Genomic DNA, 26019 nt, shown 5'->3' with positions numbered 1-26019 from the left:
TAGTAGCTTTGTCAGGTTTGTCTAGATCTTTCTGTCGTGCCTCCATCATTGTCGCCATGTGTCTGAGGCTGTTCTACAAGTTGGAATTGTCTCTTCAGTGATTTTTGCAAAGATAGGATATTTCCAATAATCCTTGTTGGCACTGTTTGAATTGGCCCTTTTTTGTTGGTATAGCTTACTACATATATAACATTTCCCTATTCTTATCTTCTGTAGTGATTTTACAGCTTATCCACTGTGCTTCCATTTTCTTCTCCGTACTACACTAACTGATTCACCATTCACTGTCCTACACGCGGATTTATGCTTCGGTGTCTGGAGATTCCTGACTTGGCATTAGTGCCTTCCTGTTGTAACAGATTCCTGTATCTGATTTTTATTTAGTAACCTCCTCTTGACACGAGAGAAGCATTGCCCCTAATTCTTTCTCTTTGTTTCCAGAGACATTAGGCAAAGCATCTCTTATTGTCGTCTAGACCCTGACTAGGAGTTAGTTGGTTTCTTGCAATTCTTTAGACTTTTCCTGCCTTGCTCTTCAGATTTAAAAATCAAAAAGAACTAGCCCAAAGGGAAAAAATTCAATGTACTCTGAAAAATCCTTATGGACGTTGATTTTGGTTTCCATATCTAGAATCAAATGAAGTGTCTGGGTTACTTCAGAGTGACACTGAAGCCCACGTTTACATAGTGTTTTAACGGCCTGGAGGGCTAATCTCCTATGGCCTCTTTTTATCCCTTTTCTGCAACCTGATGTTCCTTGGTGCTACTGCTTATAGAGGGTACTCAACACTGAAACACAGGCTTTTATCATCCCTCAGCTTCCATGTGCATGCAACCACTATCCAAGTATTTGCCCATCTATAAAATTAAATTCTGCAGGCATATTTTTATGATCTGTGGAGAAATTAGAACACAGATGAAATATGGGATAAGTCATCTTCCTGAAACTCCTACTTACGTGGCAAAAAGGAGAGGGACACTAATTGCGTTTCAGAGGGAACCCGACTGTATAATCATAAAGAACAGGTTACCTTTGGCCCATCTTTCTTTGACTGTTATGCTTTATCCAAACATACATCCATAATTTTACTGGGTAGAGATGGCATGTTCCAGGTATGCCGAATGCACAATCCAGTGTTAAACAGCTCTGACAGCTAAACTATGAGAAGTGCCTATGGTGGTCGGTCACTTGACTGCAACGCTGAGACTGCCTCTCATGAAAAAAGCCCTACGAATAATAGTGTTGCTGAGTCTAAAATGCTTCCTGGTGTAGTATCTGTGGTGAAGGGAACTATTAAATAGTTAAATAAAACTAGTCCACTGCCAAACATAACTTACTGCTTGACGGAGCGTGTAAGAATCTGGCTGATTCATAAGCTGTGAAAGCTGAGCGAATGATCTATAGGAGTGTGATAGCTTCCATGCTTCCTGTTGACAGCAGCGGATAAATGCTATGCATGAGCTCTGTCTTTACTGAAGATGCATTAAAATAATGATTGACAAATATGGTAAAAATTGAGGGGAAATAGGAGCTGGTTCTGCATACTGGTAGGTCCTGAATATAGCTAACTCGCGAAGTGTGTTCAGGGCGCGAGTTCTGTAGTGACACCAATGTGCAGAAGGGAGCACAAAAATAATGCCCAAACTATCAGTTGCCTGGACAGTTTTTCCTTTGTGTGTAATTTTAAGAGACAAAATAAATTAAACTTTATACTGCCTGGAAACAAATGAGAGAAGGGGAAGACAGAATTTTTCTGGGGCTTTTGTCTTTCTCCTGCTATGCTTTATTCTCGGTAACATCACTTGCAGAGACAAAATCACCTGAGTTAAGAGTTTGTAATCTGACCAAACCCATATTTTGACTTGTCTGTTCAACGTATGTGATATTTAGCTGCTTAAGTGATACTTGCTTGCTTAGAGCAAGATAGTGAAAACTATAATTCTTCACTTTTTTTCTCCACCTCGTGCACTTCCCTCTGTCACTCTCTATAACGATATTTTTGCTGCTGATCTAGGGCTATCTGCAAATGTGATCTGTCTGGTTTCATTTCCACAATGTCTTACGTGGTTTTTTTTCTACCTAACATGTAATAAATATAGCTTTATCTTCCCATGCACATAGTTAGTATGACTCAACTAGGTAACGGCTGCCTCTTGTTTTGACACAGTTGCCAAACTGGCTTGTACAATACCTTTGGAATGCTATTGATTTATTGTAAGATTATTATTCCTGACCAGCACTCCGAGAAGCTTGCGTTAGATTTTTATATCCCCATGCTGATTTCTTCCCTAGTATATCAAATAAATTACTTATCTTAGTTTTCGAGGTCCTTAGCAGCTGATTGACCCATTCTATCTTTTATTACATATCAAGATGTCATCTCTGGCCTTTGATAATGTTAAATTATCAAGTGATCTCTTTTTTTTTTTTTGCCTTCTTACATGTTGCATCCTGCAGTTAGCAGAGTTTCCTGTTAGTATCTAAGCATCTCATTTTTATTTAAATTTCTCCTTAAATTAACGTGTGCTAGAGAACATTAAATAATCTGTGCTCTCTCATGCCTCTCGCCCTTAAACGGAGCCTCGCAGTTTCTCTGCAGCTCTCCCCACCTGTACGCACTCAGGGTTGTGTTTCGTACCTGCTGGGCCTCCTGAGAGAGAGTTTCCAGTTTTCTGCTACAGTGTGTAGCTGCAACAGGCTTCTAGGCCATTAGAAGGATTCTTCAAAGATGCAGTAATAAAGTAAATGACGAAATGAGTTAAAAGTGAAGGTATGATTGAGAATTCCTGAGGTCAGTTGTAGCAAGAGATTCACATCGTGCGGGAGATGCCAAGTAAAGCTTGTACGCGTCTGCTTTTTCTAAAAATGACACTAGGTCAATCATTTTAAAATAGGAATGTTAAAGCAAAACTGCTTGCAGGTAACTTAAGTTTAGATAATTTTTATTCTCTTTCTTACAGCCATTGCAAGTGAATGGAAAAAAAGAAATTTTAGGCTTTTTTGAGGCTTTGTTTTAGTATAGCATCTTGTTGAAAGGAGGATGCAGATGAAAAAGACGAAATACTGCAACGAACAGTTCAGACTGCAGTGGGCCTCACGCAAAACAAATCACTGGGGTCATAATGGAACCTCTCGATTATCTAATAATAATAACTGACCTGGAAAGCCCTCTGCCATATGCTAATCGTGTGAATTTCGAACAGAAATTCTGTTTCTGCCAGGAAATTTTTTTATCAAGTAAACAATTTTTAACTTTTTTTCTTCTTTTCTTTTTTTCTTTTTTTTCTGAAACCAGATACTTAAGGAGCTTATTTGGCTCTCCTGATATTTCAGCTTTTTGAGAGTACAGTGTATTAAAACTCTTTTCTGGCATGCAGCTATTTTCCTGCAATACTACTACTAACAGTCAGGATAGAGGGGAAATTGCGATCCATGTTCTGCGTAGCCCTCTTAGCACCTCTTATTATCAGGGGTAAAAAACCATATCAGCAACCACCTTTCTGACAAACTAAGTCTCTTGGGAATCTGAGAAAAGGCTTGACCTAAACCGTTCAGGTGCTCTCACTTTCCATGGAGCCTCTCCATGTCAAGGTATTTCATAGCGAACTTTGTGTGGGAGCAAAGCCTGGATGACTTCAGCAGTCATGTCTGTAATCTTTCAGCACTGCAAATGGAATTCTAGCCTTGCCTTTTTTCACTTAAGCAATTAATATATATGTTCCCTTACCAAAGTTTAATTTTATATAGTGATATATTAAGATTCCAGCCTGAAGACTTTTATCGAAGCATAATTCTTCTAAAAGATATAAATATCAGTAAAATACTGAATATATGTAAAAGAGAATGATCAATCAACTCCCAGTTTGCAATTCTTTTTACTATATATTATTTCAAGTCTGAAGGTTTATTTTTGGTTACATCGTTCGCTGTAATTGCATGCTTCTGATATGGATAGCCTTACAGAGAACACGAGACAGCAATTCTCTGTATGTTGGACTTGTTGCCATACCCTCACCTTTATATTCCATGTAACTTCAGATACTAACAGTAACTTTATACGTAAACTATTCTGGCTATATGTTTACTAAATTACTTCCTTTAATTGAAAAAAAAAAGTTCACAAATATGATTATGCATTATGCTGTGGAATATAAAAAATACACTCATTCTAATGACGTGGTTTGATTGGATGAAGATGCCAGTATCAGACTGTAAAGGCCTGAGAAGTGTTGCTGTGAGGCTTATCTATTTAATGTGGATAAGACTAATTCCAAAGACAAAGCTGTATTGAAACCTGAAGATAAATAAGTATTTTTATCACTGTAGAGCAGTTTAATTCAAGGAAATTCAGAGAGACAACAACAGGAAGATTTTTACCTATTTTGGAAAAATATGGCATTGAGGGTAATGCTTTATCACTGCAGCATTCCTGCAACGGCCCTGCTGAGTAGTATTCACCTACTTTGGCGTCTGATGTTGGTTGTCAGACTTGCGCCCGAATTAGGTGACTAAATTTCCCCGCGTGTTTAGGTAACTGCAGGGGATGGCTCAACCCCCCCGAAGACAAATGCCTGAAAGATGACACAGAAAATAGGCTTCTTGGACATTTAGAGGTTTAAACTTCAGAGGAACAACTATCCATCGTACATCATTCGATGCAAAGCTGAAAATAACTTTTTAATAACACTGGACCCTTAATGAGACCGTTACTGAGACCGTTACTGAGCAATGTGATTAATTTACTGGGTGCATTAGCTTTTCCAGTTATTGACATCATAGAAACATGCAAAAAATAATTTCTGTGCTTAGAGAAAACAATGACCAAAACATGCATTAAGAGAGCATTTTATGATCAAAATTATTTTTTAAAAAATACTATTAGGTAATTGTCAAGAAATGGTTTGTAATCGGTGTTAGGTATAAATATTTTACCAACTAAAAGTACGTGTGTATTCTGAGATTTCCTGCTATGCAAAAATACATGGACATACATTTCAAGCATGAATGCTCAGAAATATTTATGATGAGAAAAACTTAAAGATTATACTTCCTGAATTAAAGTGAAAATTTGGGGAAATTCATTAGATTCTCTGAAACTTAATGCATGTGATGCAGAGTGGCATAGTTCAGGCAATTGCAGTTTCCAGTCAGATTTTACTTCTGTTTGAGAACAGAATTTCTTATGTAAACTTTACAATAAACGAAATGTAACTCTTAAAAGGCATACTATGAGAAACGTTAATGATATATACGTAGTTTGGAAATTCACCCGACTGTATCGTAAGGAGCCAAGATGCCTCTGAAGCCCAGTGCCAGGAACAGACTAATGAGGGTTATGTTCAGAACACTTCTAGAATCCATCAGGTGGGCAGAGAAGGGTTGGTATCATCTCTCATAATACTGTGTGTTGTCTACTTAATAATCACGGGGAATTGGAACATGTCAATACAAAAGAGAAAAAGGAAGAAAAATTCTGTCTTGGTCTGGAAAAGCAGCTACTTCGGGTTATTTATGTAACTGTGCTGAACAAAAACGTAGATAAAAGCTGCGAGGGCTGTGTGTGGTATGCCGGCACTGGAGAGAGCGGGGCCCAGCCAGCCTTACAAACTAGCAGGGAGGCGGGAACAAAGGAGGAGGATCCTTGCTGTGAGTGCAGCTTCAGAGGGAGTTTTGGTGGCGGTGGATTTTTCAGAACTTTGTTCCATTATTACAAGTCCGTATTTTAGGTAAATATATTCTTCTATAATTCCCCCCGCCCCCCTTAGTAATACAAGTGTAATTTGGCATACACCTGAGCTTTCTGCACTGTTGGGATGGCAACCCAACCCCCCCAGGATATTACAACACTTCTTCAGGATGGGTTCCCAATACAGATTTTTTCAGTGTATCCAAAATCCTCCCTGACTCAGAAGATAGCTGGCTTTGTTTGAGAACATAAAAAACATAACTACTGGGAATTTATTCACGTGCCTTATTCCTAATGTGCTAACTTAAAAGGAGACTCCCTAGCTTAGAAGAACAGAGCCATCAGACACAGCTCTTCTGCTTGTGAATGCAGAAAGACACTGCGTCCTGAAATGGAGGCCAACAGAATTTTTCTGGTGGCTGTTATTTGGTGGAGTTGCTACCTTACTGTTCAGAAAGCAAGAAAACAAAAGGTTGATCTGAGATTTTACTCCTGAAATGCCAGAGCACTCGTTCTTGCTGGCTAGTGAGCAAATCCCTCCTATAACGTTCACTTACTAAAACTATCTAGTTTGGAAATTGGTAGCAGAAGAACTCGTAGAACATTTGACAAGCTTTAGCGAAGAAAATTGGGCGGCATGAAACGAGAAAATAGGAAGTGGTCTTGAATGCCAGAAGCCCTACAAGGTTTGACAGGATTAGTAACAAAGAAAAACCAAAACAGTTAGATAGCGCAGCAGGCACAATCATGTACGAAATCTAAAAATACTAAGTACCCGTTTTTGAAAAGCATTACAAGGTGAGTAGCAAATACTTAATCTCTTGAAGGTACTACTACTAACATCACATTACTTGTAATCACGTTTAAAATAATTTTCAAGAATAGCTTTTGTTGTTAGTCTGATGCATGCACAGGTCAAAAACCTGAGAGAAACTAGTTACTTAGCCTAGTATATGCAGACACATGAAAAAATACATAGCGGGAATAAATACGGTTCTTACAAAGGAAAGTCATGCCTTCTGAAGGTGGTAACTCTGTGTGTGAAGGGGATGGGTGGGTTTGGTGGGTGTTTTTGTGTTTGGTTTGTTTTTTTTTTTATGGAATGGGGAAGTATGCAGCGAGATGAATCCAGATGCTGAAACCGTTCTACTTTGGCAAAAGGATTTTGACAAAGACTCTGAGAGAAACTAGGCTGCTGCGGCTTCCCCTGCCGCAACAGGGAGGGCTCCTCCGCCCGAACAGCTGATGGGAGGAGGAGGAGGAGGAGGGTCTGATGGACAACTCGTCCAGAGCAAGGAGACAGCAGAGGAGCAGTAGGTGCGCAGCAGCTTACGCTGTTTAACGCATTCCTAAATGAGATTAAATGTTGCTGTTCAGTCTGACCTACTAGTATTTTTACTGATATTTATTTTTCTACACTATGCTTTAACAGGAAATTTCCCTTTTTCTCATGTTGAAAGACTAGATCCTTGGATAAGCTTATCTTATATATCACTATTGTCCTTGGAGTTGGTGCCTTGTATAAGGAATGGGGTTTTTTTCTGCATCCATTTCTCCACTTTTTATAGTTCTTCTGGATCTTGTTAATACGGAAGCATGAATGTCAGCTATCTGCCGTGACTCTGGTGTGTACACTTCTGGAATTTTAGGTAAAAATTTCTTTAACACTTTTAAGAAATAACTAACTTGATTTCATTTTATGGGCAGAAGAAAAATAGAAATATGATTTATGGTAGAAAAATAATTGGAAGAGATCTAAATATTACTAATAAGTAATCTCTGTTTTTAGAGGAAGGTAATCAGATGAGAAGAACCCCCCTAACCTTAACACTAGGTCAAAACTTGTCCAAAGATACGTTCCTGGATACTTGATCAACTCTACTTAACAAATAGAATTTTTCTAAAAAATTATCCTTGTGGTAGGACTAATAAGAGAATTATATCTGTTCTTACAAAAACATACATATTTTCAATCTCCTTTTTTATCACTTCTCTTCTATAAAGTAGGTATCCATGTTATTGAAATTCTTTTAGATAAATATTTTAATAATTCCTTAAATACTTTTGACTTTCTCACTGTTGCCTAAAGTCTGCCGGTGTGGTATTTAAGAATCTTACCTCTGCTGTCATCTTGAACAAAAGGTTAACATATTCTGTCTTATCTCAAAGATGTTCAATTTTTTCAGCAGCACAGAAGCTCCTCGCTCACATAAAGCAAAGAGACTTCCTTGCAGTCGATTCATTCTCCTTCCTGTCGTGCCTCCCAGTGCAGCCTATAGCTACGTCTCAAGCAACACTGCCATCTCCTCCTCCTGCGTAATGGTTCTGTTGCGTGTATAGTGCATTCTGGCCGTGCCAGAATCTATTTTATTTTTTTTTTGGTGGCAGCAGGCAGTCAGTCTCCTTCCTCTCTTCTTCCAGATGACAATTCTGGACGCGTGCTGAAGGCCTTTACTGTGTATTCGTAGTAAGTCTCGTGTGCTCCCAGGACTGGACATGGGCAGCACAGGCGCTCTCCTTGTGCACAGTGCCATGTCTGGACAGGTGAGGGGAGACCAGAGGATCAGAGAGTTCATGGCAGCTGGTGGCTGCCGCTTCCAGCAGGACTGGGGCTGAGGGGCTGCAGGTGAAATGAATTGTCTTGTCAGGTCAGCACTGCCCATGAACACTCCGCTGAGCGTTCTTCTGTGGAGCGCTGCGTGACTGCTTTTGGGCCTCTGCTCCTCTTGATCAGATTCTCTTTTTTTAAATTTACTATTAACTCTGTCTACTGCCTTTTATACCCATATCCTTATGGCATATTTATACTAATAACCTTTTATACTAAACACCTCAAAATTAACAACAGGAATACAGTTAACGCATTCATTGCTCTCTCTGTATTTGCTTTCAGAACCACTCGGTGGTTATGCTATTAGAATATTCTAGCTGAATTGGAGAGCATTAGTAAAAGGAGGCTGTTCTAGTCCCCTGACAGAAACCGTACAAGTTAAGAAACTGTAAGTATTTGTTACACATGCTGGAAACCTGGTGGTTTCTTTTTTTTTTTTTTTAAGCTATAAAGTTTTGCAAATACTAATGTTGACCACTGAAACATACCTAGTAACACTCTCATGGGGCAGGCTGAAGTGGCACGCAGTCTAGCCTGAAGCCTTTTCAAGTACAACTTTTTTGAGTTCTTTTTTACATGGCGAATGTTCTGTGGATGCAAAACTCTTATCCCAACTTGAACCTCATTTTGCTTTGTAAGGATCATAAGTGGATCCCATCTCTGTCAATTCTGCAAAATCCCTGAATTGAATTACTTACATGAATTAAAAAAAAAATCTCAGTGACTTGGCATACAGCTGTAATGAATTCTAATTCTGCTATATTGTTGTCTTTGTCCTGGCTGGTGTTTATGGTATGTTCTAACGTAGCGTTATCTGTGAGTACAGTTACTCTTTCTGTCATTGACTAAGTTATTGAATAAGCTTTGACGTTAAACAGATCCCTGTAGAATCTGCCTATACACTTGCATATATTTAGTAATTTGCATTTGTTGCTGCTGTTTTACTGCTCTTTCAGCCATTTTCAATAGGCGGAATAATCTTCATAGCCAGGAGCTTATCCTTTATGCAGGGTCTCCACATAACAAGGGAGGAAAAGCCAGCATAAAAACCGAAGACTTTGGCAGACAGGCATACGGGTAAATAGAATACCTGTGACACTTTCAGATGACTTCCCAAATGATGTAACGCGCTGGGCACAGTTCACCTGACGCAAAGGTGCAGGGGTAGAGCCAGGCTGCAGAGGCTTCCAGGAAAGTCACTGCTGGTAACGTTCCAGTCGATGATAGATGGCGTGGCAAACTCCAGCAGAGTTCAGGCACTGTTATTTGGCTGCCAGTGAGTCAGCTTCAGCACACTGGATCATCAGAAAACAATTCTGCCACTTTGTCTACGCAAGTCTACTAGTTCTGTAGCTTACTGAACGAACCTACTGCGGGGAATGTTCTGGGGATGCTGGGCGCAGGCGGTGTGCTGCTGTCCCTGTCTGAAGTATTATCCTATCTCTAGAAATGATGTACTATATTGTTAGGAACTGTAAGACTACACTTACAGAAACAAGAGTTAACGTAACAACAAAGTTATTTGTAAAACTGGAAAACAGACAGCAATGGAATATGTTACTGACCCCTGTTTGAGACTAGGGCTAATTTTACCTAAATTGGTTTCTTTCCTAATTTCAAGTCCTCCTATCACCCGATCTTTATTATATACAATATAAAGTTTTGACTCTTCAAGAGAGATGACAGGTGGTTTATCACAGATTACAAGATCATCACATTTTTGTATATTCAGATGATGCCACAAAATGAGAACTTGCTCAAGCAAATAAACCATCAAAACAAAATGAGATAATATTATGAGCTCCTATCTCAAATTTAAAAAACTGCTTAAGCGTTGGGCTAGGTGAAATTAAACAAGGCTTTTCTTTAATGTCGTGAATTCGAAGGCATATGTGAGGCTTCGATATAAGAACGCACAGTAAGAAGAGCAACGTATTCACAGTTAAATGACAGTACGAGCAAGGCGTACTGCAAGCCAGTAACCCGGAATATGGCACCATAAATTTTCGGAAGGTGTGTTTACCAAGACCTGCGTCACCTTGCCATTGCTGACATGCATATAAGCCACTTGCATCCTCATTCCCATTGCAGGTGGTACTGCAGTTAAGCCAGAGTAATGTGATGAGTGGCGTAAGTGCTTTTGTTTGTGAAAAGTCAAAATTCCTTACCTTTCTTACAGTATTATCACTTTTTTTTGTTTGATGTATGTGGTATTTCTACATAGGCTTTTCAAGAGTAGGTTCTTTTGAACTGTAGTCGGGTACTAGGAAGAGGAATCACGTGCAAGTAAAAATAATTTTATGCTTGCATTACAGTGTTGCCATTCCAGCAGATTTTTAACTAAAACTAATGGCGTCTAATACTGAGAACACTTAGGTAACTGCTATTTTTCTGGCAGTGTGACAAGGCTTTTACGGAAAGTTTAATTTCTTTAAAGATACTGTTAGACATCTCAGTATCTTGTTGCCTCATTATCATACAATGCACATACAAGAAAGAGATTTTGGAGTTGTAACAGCTTGGTCTATGAAAATATCAACTTGATGTTCAATAGCGGTCAAAAAAGCAAGCAGCGTTAGGAAAGGACTAAGGAAAAATCAGAAAACAGTATAAAATGCAAAGCATGTCTGCTTTCAGAATGCTATCTAAATTCTTGTCCTCCCATTTTGAAGAAAATACATTAAAATTAGAGCAAGCGTGACCTAAAGTACAGAATATTTTCAATAAAAATAACAAATAATAGACGGGGACTTTTTCCCCTACGGAAAAAAAAGGTGTACAAGGCAGGGCAATACGATGGGCTTATAAAGTGCCACTGGCATACAGAAAATTGATTTCTAATCGTTATCTATTATGTCTTTTAAGAATCAAGAATATTGACTGATATTGTTAGGGAAGATGTTTAGAACAAGGTAAAGGCAGCGCAGATCCACAGAATATACAGTGAAATTACGGAGTGTGCTGCCCGAGTATGTCATGGTACCAAAACTCCGCACAAGTTTAGAAGGAATAGAAAAACGTATAAAAGAAAAATATATCAAGACCTATTAAATGTCAAGATAGTGCTTTTGACTTTGGAAGTTCTGAGTTCAGATCTTGAGAAGCAGGGATAAAATACTAGGGAAGTACCTGCGTTTCCCCAGATCTTAATTTTCTTCCCCTCCCCAAATTGCCTGTTGTTAGCCAGTGTAAGACATGGGATTTGGGGTTAGATCGATCTTTGTCTTGGATGGCTGTTGTTTTTATTTTTTTTTCCTTATGAAAAGTAGTGGATGAGACAGTATATGCATGTGCCATGCATTTTCTTTTCTTTTTCTTTTTTTTTTTTTTTTTAATTGCTTGTGTGCTGCCAAGACTGAATACTTAAGCCTGCTTCTTGGGATAGAGTTTTGAGTATCAAAATGCATTTTTTTAAAGCTATTAATAGGCTTAGTTAAATTTTGAACCTGTCAACCAATGACAGTGTCCCCTGATTATACTTCAAAATTAGCAGACGATGAATAACTCCTCTACTCCAATTAATTCCGTTCTCTAACTCCTGTCACTTATTTTTTAGATATTTAATCTTGATACTGTCCTTTCTTTCCATTATTAACCCGATTGAAACAACTCGCTTTCAGAATACACAGTCCAGTCATTCTGTGTGCTTTTCCTCATTATTTACTGATTGGTCCTATTTTACTTTACAAATAGGAACCGACCCCCAACCATTTATCATCGGTAGAAATAAATTATCGATCATAGTTTAACACAATTTAGCATAAAATACATGTATCAGAAGTAGCATCTTTAGAAACAAGAACCCTTCAGTCCATCAGTTATGGGGAGAAAGCTTATGACTAAACTAATTTTATAGAATAACGTGATGGTATGTCCTACGTGTGCTACGTTTACTTCAGGACAGCCTGGCCCTGAGCACTTTTTTCTTCTTTTTTTTAGAACCCCTCCAGTTTAACAACCTTATGTTCTCTTCTGCTGCTGTTTCCCTGGCAACGTGGCACGGCGGAGTGTCATATCAGTCGACAATGAGCTGTGCTTCAGCTGCGTCCTGCCAAAGCTAACAGGGTTGCTAGCGATCTGAGCTTTCTCACTGCAACTGTGACATAGCAATGAGAGTTTCTTTCCATTAATATTTGCCAAAATCAGTTGGAATTCCATCGGTGCAAATGTTTGTGCAGTAGTGCCCCGATAATACTGGCTAGGGATGTCACTGGACTTGGTGGAGTAGACTAATTTTTACAATGCCTTTTACTATTAGGTGTAGTCCAATAGTATGAATTCTCCTGGCAGGGATACAGAAAGGGATGGTTCTAATAGCAGCTTGCATTGTGCCTTTGCTGTTCTTCATAGATCAAATGAAAGCAGTAATTAGAAATAAATAAATAAAACCCAACAACCAATACATGGAAAAAGGAAAACAATCAAAATGAATTGGAAATGTGATTAATTAATTAATTAATTAATAAGGGAGGTTAAAGATATGTTAAAAAAAATAAAATCAAAGGCTGACAAGACTAAATGCAGTGTGGCTGTGCCTAAAATGTCCTGGAGGCCATGTTCTGCAGAGCATCTGGCTGTCGTTGCTATCCAGAAATCCAGACTGAGACTTACAGCATTTAAAAACGATTCAAAAGGTTAATTTGTTTTGTTAAGCCTAAAAGATTTCTAAGTACCTGCTTAGTATAGAAGTACCTGAAGGAGCAAAAAAATGCTCCATATTTAAAGAAAGACATAATCTAATGGAGAAGGGCAAAATAAGAACAAATGGCTAGGTCAGATAAATACCAACTTGAAATAATAGCTGCTTTTTTTTTTTTTTTTTTTTTAGTTTTGGTTTTTTAGGGAGGAGGCTGAACCAGTTGAACCAGCTTTTCTGAAAGATGGGGTTTAGTCAAACAGCCATCATCAGCTACACGTGACTAGGCTTAGGACAGGGAAAACCCAATAGACGGAAACGACCGTAGCTGTGCTAAATGGAAGTTAGACCAAAAGATCCGATGGTCATGATACCCTCAGTTTAATATTTATTTATAAGAGATAAAATAAAAGTCCAAATTACAGCCTTTTTATTTTATAAATTAAATAACGCATTCCTGCTATATCTTGATAAAGTAACTGTGTGTGGTTTTTTCTTTTTTCTTTTTTTTTTCTTTGAAACAGCATAGAATATGGAAAGCAGAATTCCATGCATTTGGTGAAATGCATATTGAATGCATATATTAAATTATGTAAACCTATTGAGATTATATATAAGCTTACCACTTAGGAAGAAAGGGAGGTCTCATTCTCTCCCTTCTGTTTGTCCAACTCTTCAGTCAACTACTGCTACCTCTGCTGCACGCTTCTGCCTCATTACTTGTGCCAGCTCTACTGTTCTTCGGTCCCCTTGCTAAACAGATCTAACTCACAAACCTACCAGAAGATTATCCGGTATTGCAGTGTGGTTGATTTTCCAGGTTGCTGGAATCCTGAGCATATCACTCAGGGAGGAGTCCAGTGAGTTCCAGACGGTGTAAGGCAAACAGTAGGATCCAGAAGCAGAGGAAAATCAAAAGGTAGATGAGTCAGACTTCCCCGTTTCGATATATCAACTGCCAGAGCAGCTAAAGTCATCCTATATACCTAAACCTTACTGTAAGATTTGTTATCTGTGTATTTGGGGAAGAAAAGTAGGAAAGTTACGCTGTTGTAGTTACAGGGAAGACCTTGTAAAGGTCCGTGTCTGCATTTGACTGAATGCTAGGTTTCATGAGCTACTCAGGGCGTTATTACGTATTAACATTACCCACTGCTTTTTATTTTCTTCTGTAAAAGTCGGAGCATGAGGCAATAGGGTATGAATAATTTCTTCTCTAAATGCAGTCACTTTAAATGCTAGAATTAGAGAGGGGTTTTGTGACAGAAATTAGATTCTCAGTCAATTTCTGCTATATTTTTTCAGGGATGAAACAGATTGGGGATACACGGTAGGGCGCAGTTAAATTTAATTCTTACTCCTATTCTTGCCTTCTTCCTCATTCCAGTATTTATTAGCAGCTACTTTTTGATGCTCTTTTTTATGTTATAATGTTTATCACAGTGAATTATTTACTATCTTAGAAGATGTGAGAACAGTGGTCCAAAGGTAAGGAATGAAAAGCTTCTGCTTGATAGAAGTGTAAGAGAAATTGTCAGAAATACTGAACTGCATAAACTCCCAAAGGAGATGCTAGAACAATCAGCTATAATTTTTCTTACAAATAGATTAGAAAAAGTATTAACAAAGAATGGTGTAGTAAACAGTCCTGCAAAATATACAATTAGATGATGAAAATCATTATATTTATATTATCGTGTGTGTGGCTTAATATTTGAAGTCTTTGTTTCACTGGGGAATAAGTACTAGGAAATTCTATAGAATTCCAGCAGATTGTATTGTAGATGCTGATTTCATTTTAATAACAATATTTTTCAAATAACAAAGCGAATGAGAATATTATTACCGCTGATTTTGATATGAGCAAAGCCAGGCTCCGGATTTTAATCCTTTGTACTTTGCTGTCCTGATTAATACTCCTGTACTTCTGTGCTCTTTGCGTTCATTAGTTGCTGTGGGGAAATTGCTAATTTTTATTAGTACTCATTTTTCTTATTAATCCTGCACATTCTCAATTGTTTCCTTCATTGGTAAATAGATCCTGGATGATATCTTGTTGGAGTCTTTGCTTTCTGATTCATAAAGTTGACTTCCCTATTTAGGAACCAGTTTTATGTGTGTGTTGTTGTATTGCTCAATGTACAGGCACAATATAGGTAGGGAAGCTCTCGGACAAAGTAAGAGCGGGCAGACTTGTGCACAGTGGTTTAAGCTGAAGCCGGGTGTAAGATAAATTGAAGGAGAAATTGAACTGTCACATAGTTCCCGAGGAAACACTGGAGCCATCAGCTATGAATATATTTACAAAGACAAGAGATAACCTAAGTGCAAGATGGCTCCACTTTGAAAGCAGAGGAAACAGCTTCCCAGGAAGGCGCACTGGAACAGGCCTGTCCCGGCACAATCTTACAACGCATCGCTTCTATGCAGCGAAGGCTTTACTTCTGGTGATCTGCGTATTATTTCCTCAGTCCCCTCTTTTTCACTTCCTATATTCTTCTCAAAATCCTTTTCCATTGCACATTTTCCTTATGGATTATAGCTTACTGGCTTTATGAATAGTTTTCTTGTACACAACAGACTTTTACAGCCAGTTTCTGTACAGTCCATTAGGCAAAGCTTATATAAATCTGTAGTTGTTATTCCACTCTTCCAGTTACAGAAACCGCATCAGATGCCACAAATATCTTCTAAAACATCATCTTTTAATAAGGCATGCCTGACATGAACCACTTACGTTTTTATTTAAAGAAATCAGGAGGTGGTGGTGGTGGTGATTTCATTGTATGCAAACTTAAATGTGCAAAAAAACCAAACCACCCCAAAAACCCGAAAAAGTTTGATTTTTAAACCAAACGGGAATTTCTAAGTATATAGCCAATTTCAACTGCTATTTTTCCTGGGTTTTTTTTGCCTTTCTTTTGGACAACAGACACTGTTTCATAGTAACCGAGCTCCTTTCAAATGATTTAATGCTTTTAAAGTGCACTTAAAAAAGCATTAGCCTGTGAAGAAATTTAGAACAGGCCTAATATAGCATATCAGTTTGCTTGTGCACTGATTAAGTGAAATAGGATGATGCCTTCGGTTAGAATGGTGTGAATCGTCAATCTGTTCTGCTGCCCATCTATTCATAAGAAACAATGTAAAATAATGTTAGAAAATAATGTTTTGGAAGATTTTCCCGCTCTAGATGCTGTAACAGTCTTCGTTGATTTCTAGATAAAATAATGCTCATAGCAAAAAGGAATTAATTTAGTTTTCTAAAACAGAATAGGAAAGGAAAATAATAACTCACTGTAGAAGCCTCATTAGAGAGTTCTACACAATGTTTTTGCTGGAAAATTCACCCTATCCTTAAGAAAATCCTTTGAGAATGTTTTAATCTAGCTAGTGGTAAAAATCCAGTACCACGTGCTACATTTTTTTTAACTTTAATTTACTAGTAATCACGCATTTATCCAGCATAGTGGTTCAAGATATATCTCCTGTGCACCTTACAATTCTCAGTTCATTGTCGCTTGTTCAACAAGTGACTGAGTGAACAGAAACTGCCATGTTTACATTATGGTATCAAATCCTTACCATAAAGAAATGAAAATCGTTAGCGTGTCAAAAGGTATTTAAGAATGTATCAAAGACATTTCAGGAGAAATGAGGCATCGTACAGCTAACAAATGAAGAAGAAGAAAATTAATTTATCAATCAAACTGGGAAAAGCCAGTCTTGCTCATCAATATGATTATTTTCATGGCTGCAGTACACTGAATTAATCCCTAATCTGTAATGTCACCATTATGTCACTTTTTTTAGTTGACACAGATCGATAATAGTTCCTGCCAAAAGTGCCTCAGTTACACAGCAGGGCAATGTCAGGTAGGGCAAAGCTGTCCAGTAAAGAGAAGATGTGATAGAAGACAAAGTCTTGGCTCACCAAAATGATTATGTCTTGAACTCGTAGGTCACACATACGGTAGATGGCTCATGTTTTTCCACTGTTTATTGCCTGGTATCTGAACTCTTTGCCCATGCATAAAACCTTTAAAAGAATCTTGTTTTTTCCTTCACTTTTCTCCCATTTTTAAAAATTGTTATTTTATTATCTTAAAGTTAGGACACATAAATTAGTTTTCAATTTTGCACCAAAGGCAGAAAGATTCATAGATAGTCTGAGTTTTTCACATTTACGCAGTTGTATATTTGCTGAAAGAGTTCTGTTTCGTGCCTTTGGGTTTTTTGCTCCAAAGCTGACAGCATCTAGCTTCGCTGGAAGGTAACTGTGAGTGAGTGGTCAGAGATTTAGTTGAAAACTATTCTGAATACGGATTTTACAAATGGTATCATTTCAACTTAATCTGAAGATTTTCCAGAAATTACAATCCTTCCTCCACTGAGGGCTTTTGCAAGGTGCCTTTTCAGTTTACCTTACACAAAAGGTTCTTGGGTATGCTCATTAAGAAATGATCAGTGATTTTGGAACAGCTTGACAAATGCTTTTTTTTTTTTTTTTTTTCCAATTCTACTGTTTCCCTGTTATAAAGATGAGCCTCCTCTGAACAATAGGGAAATTATAAGATTATCCGAAAGTGCAAGCTGGAAACCGAAGGGTTTTCCAAGGTAATAAATGCTGGACATAAAATACTTATACTGTTCTTAAAATAAAGAAGTGGTATCTATGTCATCTTCCCCACACAGATATGATTAGGGCATCTCTGGTGACACAAAGAAGATAAAGTTAAAAAAAAAAAAGTCAGCTTTTGCCAACAGCTGTGTAACATGACTGACACCTACAAATGCACCTGCCAGAAAGAACCACCTAGCTGTTGCTAAATCCCCTAACACGTTTACTCCAAGTACCTTATCTCTAATAGCTGTTTCGTGTCCTGCTCTTCTGTCTCTTTGTTCATCAGACCTATACGCATAAAACATACTTCCTCTAAATCCTTGATGTTCCTCTTGATGTGATCCTCTTGATTCGGTGTTGGTATTTCTGTCCTACAGTTCCGTTACAGAGCCCAATTCCTAGAGCTGAGGCCTGAATTGCAACATTATAATACAGAATTTTATATGAAAGAATATGTATTATTTTCTAAATTTGAATTATTAAACTTCACAGAAAGATGCTGTCAAAACAGCTTACCCGTACCGACTGTGCAACAGCAATTCTTAAACTTCTCTGTATTACAATGTTCCTTCTCTGTGTTATAAAACCCTCATCGTAACTGCTCTTTCTTGATTGTTCTATCATCTTGCGTCAATGGCTTAATCTTCCTTGTTCTGTCTTGCTTTTCTCAGTTCCAGATGTGTATGGCTTATAAAAAAATCTCTCTTTCAAGAAGATTTACTTAAACACTTTTTGTATCATAAAAATGTCTCAGAGTATTTGTTGCATGCAGAGCTGAGATAATAGGTTTAACAGACTGGTATATTACCCTTCTTTTGAATGCCTTTCAAAAAAGGATTGACTTATAAACATGCCAAGACCCATGCTGATTTTGTAGATAAAGCCTAATAAACATTTTGATGGGTCTTCATTGGTATGCGCTGGTCGTCTGCCTTATGACTTGCAAGTTTTTTTGAGAATAACTTCAGACAAGTCAATGCAGACAAGTCAATACGATGTTCTTGACTTCAACTGCTGGAAGTGACGATGCTGTTATTTTGACATATCGAAGTGTTTATTTTTTTGTATACATATCTTTTAAAAATACTTTCGTTCTTGGAAATTTTTCGAAACACTAAGTCTCTACATAGTAAATATTCTAATAGCGAGATTTAAAATGTTACATATATTTACCGTTTGTTTTTCATAGATTTTAAAAAATTGTCTTTATATCACATACTGTGTTCCATTCTCCTCAAGGGCCAAAGTAGTGTAGTGGAGTCTGCCTGTGCAATGGTCTTTTAACAACTGGATCTTATATGTTTAATCAGAAAAACTGACCTTCTAGGGTATAAATGCTTGTTTATACTCTTAGAATCATTCAGTAACGCTCAGGATTCAAATCTCTGTAATTAATAAAATAATCAAAATAGTTACTCTGAGTAAAAGTAATGAATAAAAATATAGATAAGTCAGTATATTTCCTGCTTCCAATTAGATTTTATATGATTAAAACAATGTTAAGGTTTTATGGCTATTTTAGAACATTCAGTGTACTCAGAGTTCAATGTATGAGAGTCTTTTTGAAGGGGAGAAATTTTAATTGCATTTTGTATCAGATGCTCTATTTGCAATAGGTGAAAGGAATTGGAAGCTTTATACAGGTGACACTTTAAAATGTAGTTAAATAGTTTGGAGTTGTGAAATATTTTTTCAGTTACAAAAAATAATTCTATCAGTACTTTCAGTTTTGTATTTTTTCATCTTGTCCTAACTTTGTTTCTTTTGCCTGTGCACGGAGGTGCGCCGTTATTCCGTAACTGCTGCCAACTATTGTAACGGCACTACCAAAAGGAGCGTGGATGCTCAAGGAGGAGACAGAATCTGGCGACCGTGGGAGGACCCATTGCACAGAAGTGAGAGATGCTGAGGCGGGAGGCCGGGGGAAGGGGAGGAGAGGCGGGTCCCTGCCAGCACAGCCGTGCACAGCCACTGCTAGGTGAGCTCAGGAAGCAACCCTGCAGCTTTTAAATAGCTACTTCCCACTGGTGCAAGGGAGAGTGGGAATACAGGCCGTTTCTTCCCCAGGTATTATTTTCAGAAGAATGAAGAAATTCTGTTCGCTGTGGGGGTGGAAGGGAGGAAAGGTGACAGTCGTGGTGGTGGGTTTTTCCCCTCGTGCTCTTTGCTGACTATTTACGTAATATAGTTATCGCCGCGTTGTACGAACATAGCAGAGACCTGATTTTAATCCTGTGTTAATTTTACTATGTATCGATCTGTTTCATGCATTGCTTAGAAGTAGCCTGATGCTACCATAGCCTTGGCAACAAGTCTAATTTAGAGTTCCAAACCTTCTTTCTTTTTTCTTGTGCCGCTCGCTCACGTTCTCCAAAACGAGCTATTTTTTCCTGGATCAGTTCTGCTGATCGCAGCGGCAGTGCAGCCCCACAAACAGCTGTGACGGCGTAACGGAGGGACGTTCCACTGCACTGGGGGAGCAGGGTAATTCCTTTCCCAGCTTCACCGGCAAGGTCAGCTTACCAGGGAGCTACAGCCTAATACTGCGGCATTATCATTTGTCACTGGTCAGCAGCTAGCCTCCTATGAAACATGCATCCACAGAATTATTCCAGTACTCTTGCAATACAAGATTAATTATTATCATACTATGAAAACAAGGATGTTGAATCAAAGCCATGTGTCCCTGATACGGAGCGGCTCTGATCATAGCTAGAAGACAATTGCATTGAGAAGCTGAGTGTCATGTATCTGGATTTCCACGTTATGGTGACAGATTTAATCTCCAAAGATATAAAATGAAGTACAATATCACAGAATAAAAATTTAAAAAATTAAGGAAAATGCAGAATATATCTAACAAAATTTAATGAAATAGCAAATTTAAATGCTGGTTTATGACTGAGACATGGAAATACAGGAGGTATGTTTGTTTCTGGGGATGCTTAGATGTAGATGGGGTTAATATAACTCTATTCATTTCTAAGAGAGAAAATGGTGTAGTAAGTTTTAATAGCAAAATGAAATGTAGTATACAAAGGAAAATAATGATTTGGCCTTTTCTCAGTCAAGTTGAAAAATTCCATTTTATAAAAATAATAGAGGCTTAAATTATATTTTCACCATCATCCTGTTATCTTGTTTAAACAGCTCTTGCTGTTTTAATCTGCAGTCAAGACTGGAGCTATTACTACCCTGAGTGTAATTACACCTTCTGCCTACTAGTAGGGGAAGGAGAGAAACTGCAGGTTTCCGAATGTTCACGTTGCCAGACTACACGGTCACAAAACAAGCTGTATGCTTCAGTTACTGTTATGTACCAGCCCCTCCCCTCTCCTCAATATTAATGCAAAAGATAAGGCATCTATTTAAAAAAAACCAAAACCAAACCAACAAAAGACCCAACAAATAGACACCATAATATTAGCAGACTAGAACACAGACATTACTATAATTTGGGTCTTTCCCATTCAGGCATCAAATTCCACAAAATATCCAGTGATCCAGCCCGAGACAAGGTTTCAGCTGCACAATGATCCACGATAGTTGTAAAAAAGGCCTTTAAGAAATTCTCTTTGAGGTGACAGTTAAACAGAAGTCAGGTGGAGGTGTCCTGAGTAAAAAGGAGTGATGCAGCTTTTCTAAAATATTACCACTGCTATTCTGCTCAAGAAGAAATTTAAAACAAAAAGGCCACAGTGAGTCAAAGAAATGTCACCTTGTTCTGAGAATACAAAAGCCATTCTGTACTCAAATCATTCAATTCCTCCTTCAAAACATGAATATTTAAAATAGAAAAATGCATTGACAACAAATGCTGATGTGAATAGTGAAGAAAGCACTCAAGGAAATCAATTTTTTGCGAAGTACCCTTACTTCTTCCTTTAAAAACCAACCAAACAAAAAAACCGCTACGAAAATCTCAGTCCTTAGATCCTGACTGGTGGCACTGGAGCTTAGTTCTAACTAAACAAAGATCGCAAAATTGCTATCCCAAAGTGTATTTCAAATCTAGACGCAAATCAGCGCTCATCCCGTGAGGTCCACTTCACTGGTGAAACGACGGGTCTTCCCTAAGATGCAAGATGAAAAAAATCAGGGGTCCTTTTTTTTTGTGCGTGTGTAATGAAATATGCAGGGATGCTCTTGCACCCCTGCCGTCTCTGGAGACAGACCCATTATAAGCTTTCCTGTAACCATTTCTCTGGAATCAAGGATCGCAAGGAGCGTCAGTGCTGTTCTAGAAGCTTTTAAAGCAGAGTGGCATAAAATAGACACATATTATAACCTGTACTGTGGAGGCTACCGTGGTACCTAGATAAATTATGGCATGTGCCCAAGGCACTTCCTTTACTTTCTGAACAAGAGGAATTTTTAAATAACGTACATGGTAAAAGGTAGTGACATAAATTGTAGTTTCTGATTATTGCTAGTTTAAACTGGATTTTCAAAACTGCCTATTTGAGGTCTTTAAAAAAAAAAAAAAAAGAAAAAAAATGGAAAAATGAATATTCTTGGAAAACTCTGTGAGGAATTCCAGGCTTTATACTTATAAGACATACAATAAATGCACCATACCAATTCATCATAACACTCTTGATAGGAATAAAAATAAGTTATGCTGCTGCAGATATACATATATATGTTTGAGTACATATAGTCACAACAACTGCAAAGTATAAGAAGCAAGAGATCAAAGGTATATTTGCCAACTACAGGTGTGATTTGAGGTTGCCTAATACCGTTATATCAAATACAAATACAAAAAAAGCCAGGTTTCAAATTGTCATGAGACAACATTAAAAAGGAAGGCATGGTGACAGACTCGGGATTCAATGTCATTTCCTTGTCAATAGGTTTTGGCTGTTGCGCAGAACCGATCATTACTGTATCAGCACTGCAGTTCCGAAAGGCCAAAACACACACTGCTGCTCTCCCGTACTTTATGCTGAACAGTATTACGTTGATGCTGTAGTCTAGATAAAACGGTGCACCGTGATCGGGTTTAGGTTTGCAGGAGATACATTCTGCAAGGGACGGAAGTGGGAAGCTGGTACTGCCAACTGGGTCCTCCTTAGGATTAGCAGAAAGGCTAGCGTGCAAATTAAAATGGGTTTGAAAAACCTAGGTCAGAAACAAGATATAAAACTTGGTCATTTGCACACTGGATCAGGTGACTGTCGTATTGATTCCTAATAGCAAATGTCTAATAAAGACAAAGTAATCAAGCATGTCTTTTCAAATCAGGATGGACGCTTTCAAATATTTTCTTTGGGTGGAAAAAGAGGTGCGATTCTTTGTATGCTCTGGCATGTTCTGCTTGCGTTATTCTAAAGTGGGCTCCTTTCAATAGGTTTATCCTTTTTTTTTTTTTTTTTTTTTTTTAAATCCAAATGGATCTGCATAATAATGGATCTGATTCATTCTGTGCTGGTGACAGCACTTGATTTCCAGCTCAGGTGCTTGCTTGTTGATGTTATCTCATTTGTTAGGAGTTTTAAAAGTTATTTTCATTTGAAGTTTTGAGAGATGTGCAGAACCGGGCTGGTGAAGTTACAGCGGTGCAGCTTAGGAGGCAGAAACCGTGCCAAAATAATAAACACGCTCATTGTGAGTTTGAATGGAATAGACTTATATTAGTCAATGGAAAAACAGAGCTCTAGTTGCTATCCTCCAGAACGTGTGAATGATTTGTTGTGTAATTATTTTAAGACCTGGATTTCTGACAATGGCATCTGAAATGAATATAAATATTCATTAAATCCATGGGGAGAAGTGAAGCAGAAAGAATAGTGTTTGAATTTGAAAATGAGTATGGAAACTTGTCATGAAGTGAGTAAATAGATATATAAATGCATGTATGTGTAGATACACCTCTCTACGCGTTCCTTGTTCGTTGCCTGCATGGCAAACGGTGCATGAGCTCAGACACAGAGCAAGTCTTGTGGCTGCTCAGGCGCCTCCCGAGTCCAGCGGGGCTGCACCTGTGCCCGCGCGGAACGCTGTGTTAGCTACTGCTGAGGAACTCGGAACGTCAGAAAGAAGGATGTTATGGAAAGAGGACAAAAAAGGGTGTTGGTTAGAAAACAATCAGTTTTGACTTTATATTTCTTCTTTCAACATTCTGTAAAGCAAATCAAATTTATATGTAAATTTCATCAGACCCTTATAACTAATGCAGAAATAAGAAAGGTGAATTCCTATCCTCATATTACTCCTCAATTCAACTGGATAAATAACTATATTATTGAAGAAAAAAATTCAATCAAAATAAATCACTGAAACACACAAATGAAAAAAAAAAGTTTTTTAAAAGTAATCTAGACTATCCTTAGCACCACTACAAATCTAATAATTTTTATCATCTTCTACTTAGTTGTATTATCACCTTCAAAAATTTATGCTGTTTTATGTCTAAATGACATCTCGTATACTGTTCCCTGAATATTACAGCCAGAGAAAATGGCTTCCTTCAATTTTTATCTAAATTCTTCCCTTCCATTTCTCCTGTCCACTGTCAAACTAGTTACTGCTGAAGTTCCATTTCAATACATAACAAAATACATTTTTATTCATGTGTGTGTATATATATATATATATATATATATATAAAAAACACTACTAGATAGAGAAGCAGTTTGAATTTCAAAATACAGTTCTGAATGTGGGGAATTCTCAAGTAGGTGTGCTGACATGATTGACATTGCATGGAGTTACGTGCTAAACTTTCTTTACTGTTAATATTGTATTCATCGAGGATTTTTAACTGCATTTGGTGATATAGGTTATTATACGCATAAAAAAACCTCAGAAAATTTTAGTAAGTGCCACACAGCTATATTTGCAATACCTGCACATTTGAACAATTACTTACACACACGCAGCATTACAGCAAGACTTGAGGCTGAAAATTGTAGTATATTTTTTCCACTTCTACAAGAATAAATGATGTCTTGGAATATTTCTCGAGATCCCATTGGGCGCTAGAGAGGCAGGACTGCCAAGGGGGAATGACAGTGACAGTCTACACCGTATTGAAGAGCACTTGCCAGGAAGCAGACTGAAATCTCTGTAGTCCAGCTGTATGTGCTCAGGCTCCTGCCGTAAATCTCATCTGGCCTTGTGGCAGCCAACGCTGGGAATCACCCAGGAAAGGCTTAAGGCAGACTTTTCATGGTACCTGCGTAATGCCACCGCCAGGGCATACAGGATGAATGGCAGACTCATCCAACCTACTGCATCCATAATGAAGAAAGGTGAGTGCGTGATTCCTGCATTCAGAGACAGTAAAGAAAGACATCCTCCTGGCCTGGCCCCCAGTTTACCTTTGGTCCTGATGTGTACAGGCGGGCTTGCATCTATGACGAGTAGTTAGTGTCTTTAGATTTCAGTGAGGAGTCAGCCCTATATTCAGTATATAGTTCACTGCCCGTCTAGCACATATAGTACAACTACTAGGGCAACCAGATGTACATTTTTAATCAAAGTCTGCTTCTGTCTATTTTTAAATAAATGCAATTAATTGTTAATTGCCCGTTTTAAATGGGAAAATCTGAAATCCTGTTAATGCGATTTTCATGGGTCTGCTCAAACATCAGGTTTATAAAATGATTTTCTCTATGAAGAAGATAGATTTTACTTTGGGTTTAAAGACTTCAATATATTGGGTGTTGACAGCAACCTGAGAATTTATGTTTCGAGAAACATACCATTTTTTATTAGAGAAGACATTTTGGTTAAAATATGTGATCGTGATGCAACATGTGCCTCTGTAGCAAGTTCCAATCATCTTCTGTTCCCTTGAAAAAGACTTCAACTTCTAATGGTAGAATCTTAGCGGCATTTTATTTTGCATTGTTCTGGGAAGTCTTGCATTTCAGACAGAAATTCCTGGTTTCTCTGCAGGTCAGGTTTGTACTACCTTGCTCCTCCTCCCTCCCTGTGAAGAATACACTCTGGGCCTGTTCTCCCCAGAATACATTCACTTACGCATATCATCATTTACATACAAGGAGCTTACTTTTTGACTGCCTGCTTCAGCAATACGGCATCTGCCATATAAACCATCTCCGTGTCTCTTTTTATGAATATTTTAATGCCAAGAATATAAGCACACTTCTCTGCTATTTCCATAGAAACCTGAAGAGGAACTTAAAACGAATGCCATGGAAAACAGAGGTTGGAAGAGAAGGCATCTCGAGTTCTCACTCTGTGCTTAGGCTAGGCTCAGGACTCACTGGACCAAAAGTATTCTGTTTATAATCAGGTACAAAATTAATTATAGTATTTCTGACCTAACGTATAATCACCAAGTTGAAAATAGAGAAGCAGTACACAACCCAAAATCTAAATATAACCTTTTCCCTTTTAATGGATTGAATAGAAAGTGATTCTACATTTCTTTAAGAAATCAAAGAAATGGACAAGCGATAAGCAGCCATGCAAATAAATGAAGCCTCTT

General features: G+C 38.0%; 2 protein-coding genes across 4 annotated transcripts in view; one reads left to right on the top strand and one right to left on the bottom strand.

The window, feature by feature from the left end:
• Window positions 1-26019, top strand: part of GNAZ (G protein subunit alpha z) — a 102103-nt gene that overhangs the window by 55676 nt on the left and 20408 nt on the right. The window lies entirely within an intron of this gene.
• LOC148054388 (radial spoke head 14 homolog) overlaps window positions 22557-26019 on the bottom strand; it is a 35104-nt gene continuing 31641 nt past the window's right edge. Inside the window, exon 5 of the mRNA XM_087768511.1 lies at window positions 22557-22682. Within this exon, the coding sequence (XP_087624637.1) occupies window positions 22663-22682 (20 nt within the window). The 3' untranslated portion in view covers window positions 22557-22662. The remainder of the gene's footprint in view (window positions 22683-26019) is intronic.

The sequence above is a fragment of the Nipponia nippon genome, unplaced genomic scaffold (assembly GCF_047370975.1).
Source record: "Nipponia nippon isolate SJK-2023a ecotype South Korea unplaced genomic scaffold, ASM4737097v1 scaffold_30, whole genome shotgun sequence".
Lineage (NCBI taxonomy): Eukaryota > Metazoa > Chordata > Aves > Pelecaniformes > Threskiornithidae > Nipponia > Nipponia nippon.
This window is presented reverse-complemented; position numbering and strand designations above follow the sequence as displayed.